The sequence below is a fragment of the Grus americana genome, chromosome 2 (genome assembly GCF_028858705.1).
Source record: "Grus americana isolate bGruAme1 chromosome 2, bGruAme1.mat, whole genome shotgun sequence".
NCBI lineage: Eukaryota > Metazoa > Chordata > Aves > Gruiformes > Gruidae > Grus > Grus americana.
Genome location: NC_072853.1, coordinates 122,742,334 through 122,759,236, shown reverse-complemented (window position 1 = coordinate 122,759,236; position 16,903 = coordinate 122,742,334). Strand labels below are relative to the sequence as shown.

The 16,903-nt window shown below is 39.9% G+C and overlaps 1 protein-coding gene across 7 annotated transcripts in view; it reads left to right on the top strand.

Moving 5' to 3' along the window:
- METTL6 (methyltransferase 6, methylcytidine) overlaps positions 1-16,903 on the top strand; it is a 37,465-nt gene that overhangs the window by 5,235 nt on the left and 15,327 nt on the right. For 2 of the 7 annotated variants that reach the window (XM_054816364.1, XM_054816363.1), the window contains exons 5-7: positions 490-631; positions 3,337-3,740; positions 4,249-4,833. In XM_054816364.1, coding sequence (XP_054672339.1) covers positions 490-631; positions 3,337-3,539 — 345 coding nt within the window. In that variant the 3' untranslated portion in view covers positions 3,540-3,740; positions 4,249-4,833. Of the gene's footprint in view, positions 1-489; positions 632-992; positions 1,214-3,336; positions 5,619-8,390; positions 8,507-14,463; positions 14,665-16,903 lie in introns of those variants that run through there. The other 5 variants (XM_054816362.1, XM_054816360.1, XM_054816359.1 and 2 more) reach the window with 5 other exon arrangements.

Below are 16,903 nucleotides of genomic sequence, written 5' to 3'. Positions count from 1 at the left end.
GCCTTTTTATTTCTTACTATATTGCAACATTTTTCTTTGTCACATGAAAACAGAAATGTCATGGTATTCTAAATTTTATCATTAATCATTAAGCAAAATCAGATACTAGACTGTATACTACCCAACAAAGAAAATGGCCTGTTAGGACTTAATGTTTATTGTTAAACTGTGTGTTTTCTTCTTTCCTCTGTATTTTGAAGAGTGTTACAAAAAGCTTATTTAGCTGATCAGTACCCAAACAGGTATCTTAAAACTATTTGTAGTCTACTGTTCACGGGGAAGCATTTTTAAGAGCAGACAATCTAGTTTATATATAATTTTTTTGTTGCACAGTGAATTCTCTCTCTATATATATAACTTCTGCATTGAATGTGTTAGGATACCTTGTCTTAGTTATACGTGTCTGTAAGTGTATACAAATAAATAAATATATATCTATATGACTAAATCCATTTATCTTATTAAAGCATATATGTATTATTGTGGCAGGTATTAAAACCAGGCAAGTGTGTCTTGTTCAGAGACTATGGACTGTATGATCATGCAATGCTCAGGTTTAAATCTGGCAGCAAACTTGGAGAAAACTTTTATGTTAGACAAGATGGGACAAGATCGTATTTTTTTACTGAAGGTAAGACATACTGTAGAGTGCTTTCTTTTCTGTGAATCTTCTTTTTAAACTTGCTTCAGGGAATAGCCAACATGCCTGTGGAAGTTTTATTTTACACAGATGAACTGTTGAATCATGGTGTACTTCATTTACCATCCTTTTTGGGAGGAAGAGGATATTTAGACTGGCAGGACTTTTTGGAGCACTTCCTTGTTTACAAGCTTTTTGTATGTGCTATAATGTGCCAAGAGCAGCAGTTTCTGAATTTGCTGAATTTTATTCAGATTTGTTACCTAAGGGAAAAAGACCAATGTTCAGTAACAGAATCGATCATCTTCATGAAGCAACTAAGCAGTTATCTTGACATTGTTCTTTTTGCAAGGCTATTCCTGGTGTGCAAGATGAGGTCTACTGAAGAAGTCAATGCCTTCTAAAGCAGAACCATGACTACAGCGCTGACGAGCTTGTGTACAAATCCTACTGAGAAAGCACTGACTAACTGCGATCACTCTGTCTTCTGTTTTTTTAGTAAAGATGATGCAAAAAACATTTCCAGTCTTTAAAGTTTTTTGTTCAGTGCTTGGTTTAAAGTTTTTCATTCAGTGCTCGTAATGCTTTAGGAAGGAAGGCAATCATTGCAGTTTACTGGTGGAGAATTTGAAGCACAGAGAGGTGAAGGAATTTGCTTAGACTCTCACAATGAGTTGGGATTATAGCTTGTCTTCTAACTCCCAGTTCCTCATGCTAAACTTTAGTGAACTGTTACTTCCCCCAATCAATTCTAGGGCATTGTGTAATAAGAGCTGTGTGTTTATTTCTGTGGGGCTCTTTGTTCTTAGTCTAAAGCAAAATACAGCCACTGAAAAGACCGATTTGGAGCCAAGTAAATGTTATTCATATTTTATGACATAACGTATTACCTAATTGCTTCTGATATATAAAAACCATTAATCTTGTCTGAGCTCTCTCTATTCTTTATAGGACAATGATAAAATCTAAGATAATGCAGGCTGTGCTACAGCTTCACTGAAGCATTTCTAGAACTGTTATTTATTGAGTGGTTTTTTTAGTTCTGTTTTAAACAATTAGCTCTTACAAAGAGAATGGATGCTAAAGGGAACAAATAAGAGATTGACCTAGCTGTGGAATTTTAAACCCCGTTTTTCTTGTGTGTTAGAATTGTTTCTGAATGAGAAATTCTTTGGTAGTATGCATGTTTGCTTTGGGGGAAGAATTGAGGTAGGGAGGAGGAAGAGGAAGGGATGAGAAAAGAGAGAATTTATCTTACATTGCTCATGCTAGCAATTGTTTTGCCTTGAGCTGGTCTATGACTGTCTCATGGACCTCCTCTGCTCCCATTTTTAATCATTATGATCTCATTCATCTCACTAATTTTCATATAAATATTGCTTAATGCTTGAGAATTCTTTTGTTGCTAGAAACATGACTCCCATCATTTCCGCATGGTTTGCAACCTGTGCTATTTTTCATTTGTTCAGCACTACACTGGTACACTAAGTAATTGCTGCATGGGATGATTTGAATAATGCTTATTTATAATATGTATGGTCTCAGATAACAACACTGAGGTTCTTCCATGGGAAAAAAAAAATCCATTCTTCCACTATTTGAAATAATATTAAATTTGTGGAGTAATGCACGGTTGTAATTTTGTGTTGTGAAATATGTGCAACTTCCAATGAGATTTCAATAGGTCCACAATTAAGTGTTGTTTGTTTATATTTCATTGATGTGGGTCCCCCGTGTTACATGAACCCACTATGTTTACAACCAGTGCATGTGGCTTCACGATGGGCTTAGGTTGATATGAGCCTGCACTACCACCAAAATGAGTGGTCTCGTCTTCCTCAACACACCACCTCTTCCAGTGCTGGGGTTCCTGTACCCACAGGTTCAGCCGTTTTATTGAGTTGATCCCCCTAGGCAGTGACAAAATGGCATGTCTTTGTTTTCTGCCAAGTAGCACAGGTTTAGAATGGCTTAAATTTATTGTGCTATTACCGCCTGAGTAAATGAAACAAGGTGCAGGAAAGGAAAAATGATGATTTTTAATTAACATCACAAGTCAATAGCATGAGCAGCCCTCTCTGCTGCATAGGTCACCCTGTTTGTGAGGTAATTCTGCCTTCCCTAAGGTGGATATGCTTTGAGTAAGATCCTTTTGTTTATGGAAAATACTTTCAGTTTGACTTAGTGGAGGCTTGGTACCACCATATCCACTTTGCCATCCATTTTTGTCCACTTTTCTGGTGAGCAGTGGCATGTGAATGTCTGGTAACGTAGGGTGGTGTTCTTCCTCAAGCAGAGATGCACCTACAAGGCTGGATTACCTTTGAAATATTTGAAATAAGTGATGTATTCATCTAGCAAAGGCCACCTGTACAAAGTGAAACTGCACTGGCATCAGTCACAAGGAATGACAGGGCTCAATAAAAATAAGAGAAATGGCGAGTTTTGTAAACTAAACTGAGTAACTAGCTTAAGCCTCAGTTTTGCAAGCTGTTTTGCTAGGTTGATGTTTCTAAAGGAGATCTGTATTGATTTTTATTCAGCAGTCTGCCTGCATAGAACAGCTTGAAATCTGAAGGCCTGGGTGATTTTCATGCTGTAACACACAAGAACATATGCTTATATAAGTGCTGACTAGTGTTTTAAAAATAGCTTAAACATAATATTTCATCTTATTTTTTTAAATTCTCTTCTAGAGTTCTTGTCTCAGCTTTTCAAGGCTGAGGGATATGAGCAAGTGGTCAATGAATACGTGCAGCGAGAAACTGTGAATAGGAAAGAAGACTTGCGTGTTCCAAGAGTTTTTCTTCAAAGCAAGTTTCAAAAGCCTTTCAGTAAGACGCAGGTTCTTGCTGATGAGCAACAGCATTGCTTGTTTGAAATGGAAGCTAGCACGTAGTTTTTCCTTGTGTGTGCTCATCTTTCTGGTAAACCAGAAATGACTGCATCCAGTACCTCTTGTTGGTTTTCATCCTCAGATATGAAATATGAATGCTATTTCTAATTCAAATTTAAGATGGTTTCATGATGCAGGCAACCTGTTGAATATCTGTATTCCTGCTTCTAAAGTAAATCCTGTGCAGCATTGTTGGAGGATCAGGTAAAGGACACTAAATATGGTTAATTTTAAGCACTAGTTTTCATTAGTTATTACCATAATTGTTATTTCCATTTTTATTAAAAACTATTTTTAAATAAGTATCTTGTGTTTCCTATCACATGTTTTTGTAGCCCGTTAAAGTTACAGTATTTCAGTGTACAGATACAGGAATGAAACAGACTCAGTGGTATAACGTAAGCTGCTTTGGTATTTTAATAATGGTATCTTTTTAATGTGCTCAGCATTTAGATGTGTAAACAAATGTGTATATTCTAAATAAGATACTAATTTATCTGATTTCATGCTTGAAAGTTGTTAGAGGATCAGGTTGTCTTTATCTCTAATTAATTTAAGACATTCTTTGATGAGCAGAAATGGTTGAGTTTTTGCAAGTCAGTTTCCCATTTGGAACTGAAATCAGTGAGTCAGAAGTACTTTCTTTTATATCAAGTGTAGTCAGCTGCTTCTTTCCTGAGCAGAGATCTTAATTCTTTTCCATCACTCTCAGGAAGGTCGTTGGTTGATGCTGTTCCTATCACTTAAAGCCACCGTATTGATGCTATGGCTCATAGCCTGCCACAGACTTAACTGCTTGAAGGAACTTCATCCTTTCCCTTCAACAGCCCTGGCACTTTGCACTGCAGAACCTCTTCTTTGTTCTTGGATGATATAATCTCATAAACGTGTGTGGATCTTCATCCTGCATTTTGAACAGCTGCTCTGCAGCGGAGGAAGCTCAGAAGTACCTGGTAACTTGTGCAATGGGCTGTGCTGATTGTGTGTAATGTACACAAGTTGCAATAAGGGAAATTCAAATGAAATACTAGAATTCTTGTATTTTTTGTCTGTAAGGGGAGGTCAGACACTGGGACAGGGTCCAGAGAAATTGTGGAACCTCCGTCCTTGGAAATACTCAGAAATTGACAGGGCAAGGCCTTGAGCAACCTGTGGCTTTATTTGAGGGTGGCCTTATTCTGAATAGGGATTTCATCTCTCACAGTATACATTAGTATGTGATTGATTGACTCAGGCTGTCCGCTGGACTTGAGTGTTGCTAGAGGACCCAGTTATACACATCTGATGTGGACCAGAGGTGAGTATTTGCCTGTTTATGACAAAATAGCCAAAGATGTGATAATGATTTTTTTCAGCACTTTTAATACTGGCTGTGTGTGCGTGGAGGGAAAGAAGTAATAACTTTTCCAGCATAAAGCCTAATGTTACAAAGCTAACCAGTCAGAATTTTTTGAGCAAATTTGAGCTGCCAGAGGTCTTATTCGATTGATATGTTTATAAATAAATTCACAGCAGGTCATTGCTTTGCGTCAGGGCACCACAGCTTTTTTTGGTCTGGTACCATGAACCCCAAAGCTGGATTTATTGTGTCGTCAAACTTTGGCCTCAGAGAAAAAAAGATTAAACCACACAATTCTCCTAACAACTCTTTGAGGAGGGTTATTACATGACGTCTCCTTTTTTTATGGAGAGTATCATCCTGGGGATTTATGCATTGCTGACCCCTGCTGTGCAACCCATTTGCACTTTCTGCCATACTAGTAATAAATATCTAGTAACATTTATAGTAAATGAAAACGTACATTTAAAAGGGTATAACGATGATAGCGTTGTTATAATCTGAGCAATCATCATTTTGTGGCTTCCCTCAGCAAATGTTCATCTTTAATACGGTAGTCCTGCAATAACAGTGTGTAGGCTGAGCTCTGTTGATTTTTAGTGGGGTTTGAACCCTGTAACACCAGGTGCCTTACAAGACTGAATATTTGGTCCTTTTAGAGTATACAGCACATAAATGGGACTGAACGATTGCCTTGCGTGGCTCCTTGTCACTTTGGCAGATGATTGTCAGCATATGCAAAGGTAAGTGAGCATTCCAAAAAGGAAATGAAATGTAGGCAAGTATTAAAAATATTAATCAGAAGGTTTGAGTCAACCCAGAAGACTCAGCTGCAGACAGCCACTGACTTCCTTTTTATACTGGACTAATTATTGCCTGAACAATAGTACACCTTTTTGTGGCTATAGCTTCAATGTTTCTGTGTGTTTCTGTTTGAGGAACTACTGTCACTTTTTGTGTAGCAGCACATTAAATGGAGAGTAGTAGTTCTAATTTTTTTTTTGTTTCTCATTCAGTCTCATTTCCAGTCAGACCTGGAAAATAAAGTAGCATGCATTAGTGCCCTTGCCAGAAAGGCTTTCAGCTATAGTTATCATAAAGCAGAGATTATTTTGAGATGAATGGTGAGAAAACCTTATTTGGTCTCTATGGCTCTGCTTCTGTGAGCTCTAAATCATTGCAAGATTTTGTAACTGTGGTAAAGTTTGAGGAAGTTGAGTCAGCTTTAAGAAATCCTTACCTCATCATGTGAGACACAGTAACTGATGGGGTGTATGCGGCTCTTGTAATGCCGAGTAAAGTGGCTATACTCCTTCCCAACCCTTCAGCCTTTCCAGGATCATATAAGCTCACCTATAAGCTCACATATAAGAGGTAGCACATGCCAGGGATACCTGTACCTAGTATCCTTACTTGAAGAACTGTCCTTAGGGAGATATGGTAATCAGGGTAAACAGTGTCAGAAGGACTTGGAAAAAACATACGTGCACTGAATTGCGTTCACCTTGCACAAACAAGCTACTATGCCTTGATTGTAATAAATGTCTTGATTGTTCTTTGATTTAAATTGTCTTCAGTCAATGGGGGCTGCTGAGACTGACTCAACTGTCTGTAGAAGACCTTCCTTTTGTTTCCCTTAAGCTGAGCTAGCTGCTCTATCTGGCAGGCTTAAGTAGTAAGTTACTTCATGCCATCACCTTGTTCTGAGCAATATTTAAAATAGAAACAAAGTATTATTGAGGTAGTAGAACTAAGAAAACCCTTTTTTTTAAAAAAAAAAAAATTTTGATGGTTTGGTACGCTGTGATAACATTCTCTGATGTTTAAGAAAGTACGAACTCTGGTTAAAGCTTTTCCTGTGGTTAGGGAATCCTAAATGTCACTTTCTAGCACAGGATTCTCTGATTTCTCCTGCTGAAATTAGACAGCATATATTAAGGGATCATGTTAATGAGGCAGTGCATCAGTGAGAACATTAGTAAGGTCTGTTTGTTGGCTGTTTTCATCGAATTTATAGAAATATAATGTCTTCGAGTTTTCTGACATTTTGTGTCTTTACTGGTCTGTCAAATTTGGTTGATATTGTCCAGTGTGTTCAACAAGAGGCTAAGACTAGACAGAAATCCACACATGTATTCTGCATGTACTGTATATACATGGGTAAGCTTTCTTTCCCTAGGAATATGGGTTATGGAGAGAAATCCTTTTGAACTTTAAAGTAGTGGTATCACAGGAGGTTTTGTGTGGTTCGTTTGATAGCTAAAAGGCTATCTCTGTGCATCTTTCAGGTACCTGAAGGTTCTTTGGGTTCCAAAGGCAAAATATTTAAGCAGTTAATACAGCGCTATCCCCATAGCTGATTGTACGTCATTTCTATGAAACAAAGTGCTATAAAAGTGGGACCTAAAACTCTAGCATGTATAAGCATCAGTGGCCAACTGTAAAACATAGAGCCTTGGTCTCTGTCGCGTGAAAGGGTACAAGTCTGATGTGTGGCTGAGGGAGGCCCTCTCATTGAGTCACGAGGTTCAGAAAGGACCCCCTTGCTTTCTAAACTCCTCCTCAGAGAGGCGCCTAGGTGCGGCTAGGTCCAGTCTTAGTCCCAGACTTGGTCAACGGTTTATGTCTAAGGATTATATGTGTAGCCACATATCACAGTCAACGTTTGCCTGTCAGAGCCCCACTAAGGACTTTCACTGAAACAGTTTCGCAAAGTTGAAAAGAAAAATAGGTAATTTATTGAGGCGACAGATATAAAAGTTCGGAATTGCCGTTGATAAATGCACTTACTGCAACAATTTTGAGCTCAAGTTAATAGTTCAGTGCTTTTGTTAATGATAGTTTTCCCAGGGTAACATCCGACATAATCGGAGGTGCAAATCTTACCAAAGAGGCGTCCCTGCTTGGGGAGGAGAGAGGTCCAGGCCCGTCGACCCGTCCAGATAGTTGGAGTTCTCGTCCTCAAAAAAGAGGATTCTTAATGCCAGATTTATACTTTTGGCGAGGTGGGACTAAGTCAGGTATTGTGTGCCGATTGGCCCTTAACAAGGCTTGTTGTGCAGTTGATCGGGGCTGGGGAGGGGGGGAAGTGGCAGAGAACAGAGGCGTTCAGTACAGAGGTGCGGTGGTCTGTTTAGTTTTACCAAAGTAACGTCAAGCTGTGAAGGCTCCCCCTCACCCCAGGTGTCACTTAGTTGATTAAGGAGTAGACCCGTCAGACATCAGACGCTGCAGCTTGTTAAGATGAACAAATTGCTCATCTCCTGCCCCTGTTCAGGTCCTGTGCTTATCAGTGCAAGATAAGCAAGTTGCTCAATCCCTGCTCTCGCCCAAGCTGGACTCCCCCAGGGCCCCTTCTGCTGGGTCATAATGGCCCTGTATTCGGCACCAACAAGCCTGGACTAGTCCGGCATCCCACAGTCTCATAGGAGGAAACTGGCATATGAAATCTGAAAAGTCATTTATAGGCCTAACTGATGTTCTTTTTTTTTTTTTTTTCTTGATTTGTTGTACAGTTCATACATCTGAATATATTGAGATACCGAAATTATCAGTTAGGAAGAGTTTTTTGAAAGATATATATATTTGGAGAGGATATCAGTGTTAAGCATCAGTATGTGAAAGAAAAAAGGTAAGATTATGTTTAAGTTTCTGGGGGAAAAAAAAAAGGTTTTTGAGTTTCACAGGCCAGGGATGACATGCAATTAAATGAGTTGTTCATTTAAAAGGTGAAATTTTGGGAATGAAAGCCTATAGCTTCCAAAACTAGACTAATGTTACTAGGCAGGTGGAAGGGTGGCATCTAATTGTGTGCAATATTAGTAATACACACAAGATTATGTGGGAAGCAGAATTTTATATTGGAAAAATAGTATGAAGATACAGTTAATGAAAACAGGTAAGTCTTTGTTTATGGATTTTTACCTCCCATAGTGTAGCTGTGATGAATTTTTCACTGGTTATGCTTGTTATTATTAGGAAAGATTGTGAGCCATTTCAAACATTTGGGAGCAAACATTTACTAGTTGGACATTCTGCAAAAACATCTGGCCCTTGGGTGCAGTAGGTTCAGGATATGAGTATGTTTGTGCTCTGTATTTGTAATGTGAGTTCGTTTATTATAACAAAGGCAGATGGTGAGCTTGTATTGTGGGGAGGCGCACAGAGGCATTGCTTGCAGAGATAAAAGCTATTAGCCAGGTAAAATGTTCCATTAGAGAACTTTTTTCACTCCCACTTCCCAGACTGATGTGCACCATTCATTGTGTTTGCAGCGGGGAGAAAATACCGCTGCTGTGAAGTCAGGGAAGACAAGGGCACAAGGAAAAGAGTGTGTGATTTTTATTTTTTTTTTTTAAATTTTTTTTTCCTCCAAATGGCTAGTGATTTTTGTGTACCTCTACTTAAATGATTGTTGGTTGGGAACATTTACCCCGTTTTCCAGCAAGTCTTTGATCTCATCCTTGGAAAGCTGAGTCGTTTTTGAAGGTCTTTGCCAAAGACACAGGTGTAACCAATGCATGCTTGTAGAATATTTGAAGTGAAAGATTTGTCAAGGCAGCTGTGTGACTGAAAATATAGATCCAGGTTTGTTTTTCTCCCTTGACTTGTAAGAAGCTTTATACTTCACCATCGCTTCAGTGCTTTTTCAGAGTTCCCACAGTGGGGTATCCGTGCTGTCTTATCCTTGTTTAAGCTAGATGTGCCCTATCAACTCCAGCTCAGATTTCCAATACCTGTACTACCCAGAGAACTTGGAACAGAAATAACTGAGGGTAGTTGTGGGGAAAGGTCAGAGAGTAGACAAGTCACAGCTTGCCTACTGTGTAGATTCCACTCAGTATTTTTCTACAGTCAGCTTCTCTGGACCCTTGGATTTCTGTAGTAGATTTTGAAAAGCAGAGAAGCTGCTCTTCAGTGGGGTGATATCGTTTTCATGCATATGGGATTGTTGGGGTATCTGAAGTTTAAGGATTTTGATGTGCTTTTTCTCGTTGGCTTTTTTTCTAAATTTGGCTTCAAGCTTTTGTGTGAAAGATGACATTTAATTGGAATTTTTATCATCTAGTAGAAGCCTTTTATTTTAAATGTAACAGACCTGTTGCTGTTTTGTTAAACCCAGAGTATTCAAAAGCAGGATGGAAGAGGATGAGGGGGAAAGAAAGAAGAGTTGTTTTCTGCACAAATACAATAAATGTTCTGTTCTGCTTGTTTTATTAGCAAAGCTAATTTCATAGGAATATAAAAATACTTCGAAGAAGCCACAAAACCATTACCATTGTTTGTTTTTTCTGAACTACCTTCAGAAAGATAGTTCTGAAATCCTGTACAACTTCTTAGACTTAGCTGTGACCAGCTGACTGAAGTATCTAAGTATCTAAACACAGATTTCACATTCAGCATTCCAGGATGCTCTGCCATGTCCTTTAAGACCTGGCCCCAGGGAATATCACATTTGTAACCTCTTGTCTGGATGAATATTAGTCACTTATTGGAGTTGAATATGCAGATGTTCTGGACTCTCCACCTGATGCAGTAGCATACCCTCTTTGCTCCACAGTGTATGCCACTAAAGACTTTTACTGGCTTTGGATCAGCTTCCAGTAACAGTTTCAGGCTTTGTTTTTGATTTTGAAAGCAACTAATAAATTAAGGATGAGCAGCCATCTGTATGTTCTTGATCTGTACTTGGCTGGGACATGATGGGCAAGAGAAAGCCTGTTAGAAGTAACAATAAAACTCAGAAGAGAGAAGAACCCACTTCAAAGTAAACTGAAACAATCAAGCTGATACAGAGCAGAATGTGTTTTAGAAATACTGAAAAATCTTCCTCTTACAGACTTTCCTCTATACAAAATATTAGCCTGCCCTTTTACTCAAAAGATCCTTTCCAAGCCAGTAAATGAAGGCTTTAAAAAAAAGAATATAACTGAACCTTAAAGGAAAAGAAACAGAGTCTACAACATGAACCACATATATCTCTTAAAGTAGGGCAGTGGTGTTTTCAAAAGCCCACTGAGGACAGGGTAAGGTTGTCAACTGGTACTCATACTGAGAGCTTTTACCTTACTGGTACTGAGAGCATTTACCTTGATTCCATAATGCACAGTTTATGCTTTATTTGTACAGACTTCTTATGGGAGCTCTTTGTCTGATTTGGTCATCGATAGTAGATCAGTGAGATAGAATGATTTTTGCAGTTATAACAGATCTTATTATGTATTAGTACTTCTGTAAAGAAAGGGTTCTTGTGAATGACTGATGAATTGAAGGAGCAAGACTGTTTTGTCACTGCTAGCAGCAACATGGTTTGTTCATGTGCCATGCTAGCCTATCATTTGGCAGAAAATGTAATGTCACGCCAGTTTGTAGTACTGCAATAAAAATCCAAAGATTAATACCCTTTAATTTTTTTTTTTTTTAAAAGCATCTTTCAAAAGTTGTGAAAAGAGAAGCTAGAATGTGCCTGGCATGCTCAAAAAGCTGCAGCAGTGGCATTGTTTGTATTTAAGTACAAAACAAAACTGAAGATGTGTGATTGTAGACTTTGCTCCAGGGACACTCAAATGGTTTTGCAGCACAGGTAGCAGTAGTGTAACTGTCTGTTACTGTGATGATACGGTTTTGTTTCATGTAGCCTTTTACAGAGCCGAGAATATGTTACTGTTGACTACGTTCATAAATATGAGTAAAGTATGAGTCATAAATATGCGTAAATATGAGAAATTTGCTTTTGTGGCTTGATGTGACATTTCCTGGAGCCTTTAACATCACATATCCTTACTTTAGCTAAGTTTTTATTGCTATTGATTTTTATAGTGCATGTGTTGAATATTACAAGAGGTGGAAAGAAGTATAAAGTGTTGAAATGGTAGATTGTACAGGACTACAGGAGAGTCTCTGAAACCCAAATGTCAAGTTTAACATATGGCATCTTCTTTTGAACAAATGCCTTTAAAAATGCTCACTGCATGTTTTGTTGTGGTGATATCTGGAAACCCATGAATGGGAGAGCATTGTTTTGGGTGCTATAGACACGGAGAGTAAGAGACAATCCCTTTCCTAAAAATTGTAACCATTCAGTTACGCAAGATAGGTAAGAAGAGGAAAGAAGGACATCCCATTTGTGATAAGATGTAGATATTAGTATTTTCTCTACCTCAAATTTAGATTACTGCGAAAATGGGACCGAAGAAATTATTTCCCATATCTTGGTTCAGTATCTGAATAGCAAGCCATCTTGCTGCAGAGCAGATCCTCTGTTAATGAGAGATACTAGCTCTGATGAAGGAAAACATGGTTCCTGAATGTCTTGTCACTGCAATTTGAAAGACAAGAGTACCATTCCCAACCCTGCTGTTAGTTTCCTGGGTGATTCCAAGACTTGCCTCTCACTTTCTGCCCCACAGGGAAAAAGGAAGGATCTTGGAGTGAAAAATGGTACATAAGAAACCAGTAGCTACTTTTGGTGTGAGGTCTAAGTCTTCTTATTTTCCTATGCTACAGCTACCAAGTTTTTCAAAGTTTAGGAGATGAAGAGGTAGCCACATTGAACCCTTGAAAAGGAAAGGATTGGGTAAAAGGGCAACACTGGAAGGTACTTTCCCAGATTGGAAATATATGTGGTAAAAGGCTCCTTCTGTCAAAGTCAATGGGAAAACTTCATCTGACTTCCTTGAGAGCTGTTTCAACTCCAAGACGGCAAAGGGAATCGCACTTTAGGATGGGAGATCTAATGCATCCCTCCCCTTGCTGACCCTTGATGTTGGGAAAGGAGGATCCACTGATACAGTCAAACCTGATCATAAAAACTGATGAAGTAGGTACTCAATATCCATGAGAGATGGGGGAGCGTGGGGTGGGCAGGGAAGAGAAAAAGATATAGCAGTGCCTTGATGAGGGATACAAAATATTTTTGTTTTAAGCAGAAGTGTTTCAGTTACAATTGCATGGTGCCAGGAGGAGATGCTATAATAGAAATGTTAGTATGTTATGAGAAGTGGCAGTGCTGCTCTTTGCCTGATCTCTCCTGTCTTTCCAGTCTGTTCCTGGTCAGAACATAGCAAATCCAACCCTCGTGGAGTCCGTAGGGAGGTTGGAGAGTTGGTGATCCCTGGGTTTGGCAGCCTGCTGGATTTATAGCATAAACCCATTTGTATTCGATAGTTTTAGCGCAACCTTGTCTTTGAAGGTTTGACACCTAGGTGCAGAAGAAACATAGGTTTTAAAAAAGAAATTGACCTAAAAAAGGAAGGAAGGTTTGTCTGTCAGTGTTGGTTAGCAAAATCTGTGGCTGACACAATGTGTATTTCTTGAGTAAGGGTACTATTAGGTATTGTTTGTGATGCAGTGAAAAAGGAATAGCTTCTCTTACCATCAGCTGTACTGTAAAATTTCTTTCTGGACTGTCTCTACTTTGTCATGCTCTTATCTGGCCTGGTTGGAGGCTTAGTCTCACGTTTTATGCCTAAATATGGAGCTCTTATGATGAAGTTACTTATTTGTGATCCAGAAGTTGGATTTTTTTCCTCTACTCTGCTGCATAGGTACAGTGTGACTAAAAAGGGCGAAGGGAAGGTGTTTGGGATTTTGTTCACAAGATGGCACTAGCCACTAACCAGTGCTACCTTCCTTTTAACCCTAGCACTGAATTGTCTTAATCTTTAACACAGTGGTAGGAAGAGGTGGTAATAATTAACTATAGACAAGACAGCTAGAGTCTTTTCTTATATGCAGTGAAGTCATCTTTTTGTCTACTGAAATAGCTCTTGGATCTTGAAGGAAGAAAACAAAAGGGTTTTTTAAAGAAAATATAGTTGCATCTCAGAGATACTTGCCATTTAGAGGGAAAGTTCTTAGCACAATGTGAGGGAGAGTAAGATGAAATACTGTTAATGGCAGCTGGGATCCTAATTGCCTCTACCCATGAGGCAATAATTTGTTGCATTGATAACTTGCAGTTTGTTTCTGTTTGAGTCCCACTAAACTGTTACCTTAGAAACTGCAGTGACTTAAGACACAGATTTCAAAATGCAGTGCCTTAATACAATATATTAATCAAAAATATTAGACAAATTTCTGTTTATATGAACTGCTCCTGTTTTCTTCCCACTTCTTTTGTTTTATAGATGAGCTGCTCTCCAGTTGAGCAGCCATTCAAGCAGAGCTGCATGAGATGCACGTGACCAGACAGGCTATATCTCTCTCATTAATTACTTTGTGAAGTCGGCTGTAGTTTAGTTTGCCATTTTACAATTTCTCCTACTTTAGTAATCCCCATTTTGTCTCCAGCAAGCCCTTCTCATTTCAAGGGAAAGAGGAAGAATAGAATAGAATAAAATTACATTTACATCTTGCTGGCTTTATATCTCACTTTAAGCCTTAGGTGTTTAGTATAATCCATTACCAAGCAGCGCTAATAAGCTACATGTAAAATTGCCTCAACTGCATTTTATGCAACAGTAATTCTTTTGGATATTAAATATTTGAATTAGTGTAAATGCTAATTATCTGCCAGCACAGAAACCAGTTTGTAAAAATGCAGCTCCTCTCCTTACCTTTCTTACGCTTTCCCTTCCCTTCATTTAGGATTGGCTTATCCTTGCTTTTTGCACGAGTGGGATCTGCCAACCCCAAAATACAGAGCTACATGGAAAAGCTTCTCAGAGTGAAACCTGTCACCCAGCAGAGCGCAGAGGCTGTATCCAAGATGTTTCCTTCCCAGCAACTGGATGACAGGCAGAAATGGAGCAGTCTGAGAGCTGCTTTTTCCTACTTCCCAGGACAGTGGTGAGTGGGACTAATGGGTGTGTTCAGCCCAGGAGAAGTGTTGCAAAGGGCTCTCTTCCCACAGGCAACCTCTTCTTTCCTGGCCCCTCTTCAAGCAGTATCCCTATCTGCTAAGTCATCTTGTGGGCTTTCTTGCTCAGAGCCTTCTTATTTATTACCAAGGGCCTGGTCCTACAAAATGCTGAGGGTTGTGGGTTTTTTCTGCTGCCTTCCATGAATGGACCACAGCATCCCACAGATCTGGGCCCTGAGGCATTTCAAGAAAAGGTTATTTTGATGGGGAACTGCAATAGGGGTTTAATAGTGCGGTACTGGGGTCCGAGCACATTGTATTATTCTTCCTTCCCAGTCCACAAATCTTGTCTTGATTTCCACTGTGTAGAAGTAGTATGTGGCCCACCACTTCCTCTTTGAATAGTCAGCGATCAAAAAGAAAACGTGTCATTGTCATGTCAAAATTCATGTGTCTGTACAGGCTGAGAGAGCAGCAGACCCAGAGACAGCACCAGGTGATAGTGTGGTGGTGTAGTTGGGCAAGACAAGAAGTCTTCCCTTTCTGGTTAACACAGGCTGCTGGGGTGTCACAGAGCCACGGGACTGTGAAGTTTCCCCATTTAGGTCAGGACTGTGTTCAGCCTTGGCATCTCTTTTCACTAGATGCTGAAACAGCAGTGGAGCAGGGATGTTGAGCAGTATCTTGGACTGTGGTGTTTCTGTTGGCAGGTTGGTCTGTGTCACTGCCTGCGGCTCTGAAGAGCCATGGCCAGCTCAGAAGGGAGAAGGAAGAGACTGGATGCTTGCATTCTGCAGTGCTTGCACCAAGGCAGGTGCTTAGAGCCCACAGCTGTACAGCCTGCAAGAGGGGTACTAAAACTGGCATCTGCCCTTTGTTCAACATATTGGATGGTCCTGGCACATACTTACTGAGTCTGCATCCAATACGCAGCTAAAGACAGCACCATAACCCCAGCCTTCCTGCTCCCCACCCCTCCAACACTCTCTAGCACCAAGCAGGACAGTGGAATCACTCAGACAATTTGTATCTAGTATGTGCAGTGCTTTGCTCAGCTCCCAGCCTCATGGCCTCTTCCCTTCTGCTACGTTCCCAGCGTGAAACTGGGAACAAAAGGCATCCAGAGGCCTTCAGAGTGGTCGCTCCTTCCTTTCTTCACAGAAGTTGAATGGGAGCGTGACTGTTCTGTGTTGGAACTAATCAGTGGTCACAGCTGTCTCTGAGACTATGCTGGAGCGTTGTACCCCAAGAAACCGTGGCACAAGCAGCTGGAGTTGGATGCCGTGCTATGCAGTGGCTCACGTTGTGCCAGGCTAAGCAATTAGGGCTCGTCCACTGAATAAAGCAGATTGTGGCCAGGCTTCTTGGCAGTGTGTGACTATTGTGCAGCAGATGGTACACGGAGTATAATGGACTAAGAAAATATTCTGAGTGGGGGAAATGTCACAGCTAAAAATGCCACCACAGCTGACGTTCTCTGGAAAAGCAGAGGCCAACTGAAAAAGCCTTTTATGCAGACAGTGGGTACCAGCAAAAAACGAAGACAGTCATGAGATTTTTTTTTTTTTTCTCACATTCTGAATCAGTTTATGTCTCTCAGACTTTTGAGGCATGCTTCACCCTTCATGACATTAACCAAATAAAGATAAGAGGTGAAGGTGGGTTTTTTTGTTTTGTTTTTAACATGGGAATACAGAATGAAAATGCAAACACCACCAGCTTTTTCCATCAGGGAAGTTAACATAGTCCCTGATGAATTGCCATACACTGACTGGGATCTGAGACAAAGCAATCAGAGAAAGATTATTACTAGAGAACACAAAACTGGCCAGTTATATTGATCAATGGTAATTTGCAAAACAGAGGAAAACACCCAGACCAGTTTATGAAATTTATGAGGGCTGAACAACTGTCCAATACCATGGAGGTACTAGAAAATGAAAACTACAGATTATGAGTAAGGAGATCTAATGTAGAAAGGCATGCCAGAGCTCAAAACTGGGTTCTCAGGAAACAAACTGTAGTGATGCAGAGACTCTGGTGAGCCAAGGCAATGCAGCATTTGAAAGAAGGATACAAGAAAACCTGTGGGTTGTATTATTTGCTAGTGGCAGCAGTATAGGTGAGAGTGATGGGCAAGGCTCCCCAGCAGATGCGTATCGCTGAGCTTGTATAGCTAGACTAGCCAGGGCTAACTGGCTGCCAGTTGTGCTTTGGCCCCTCTCG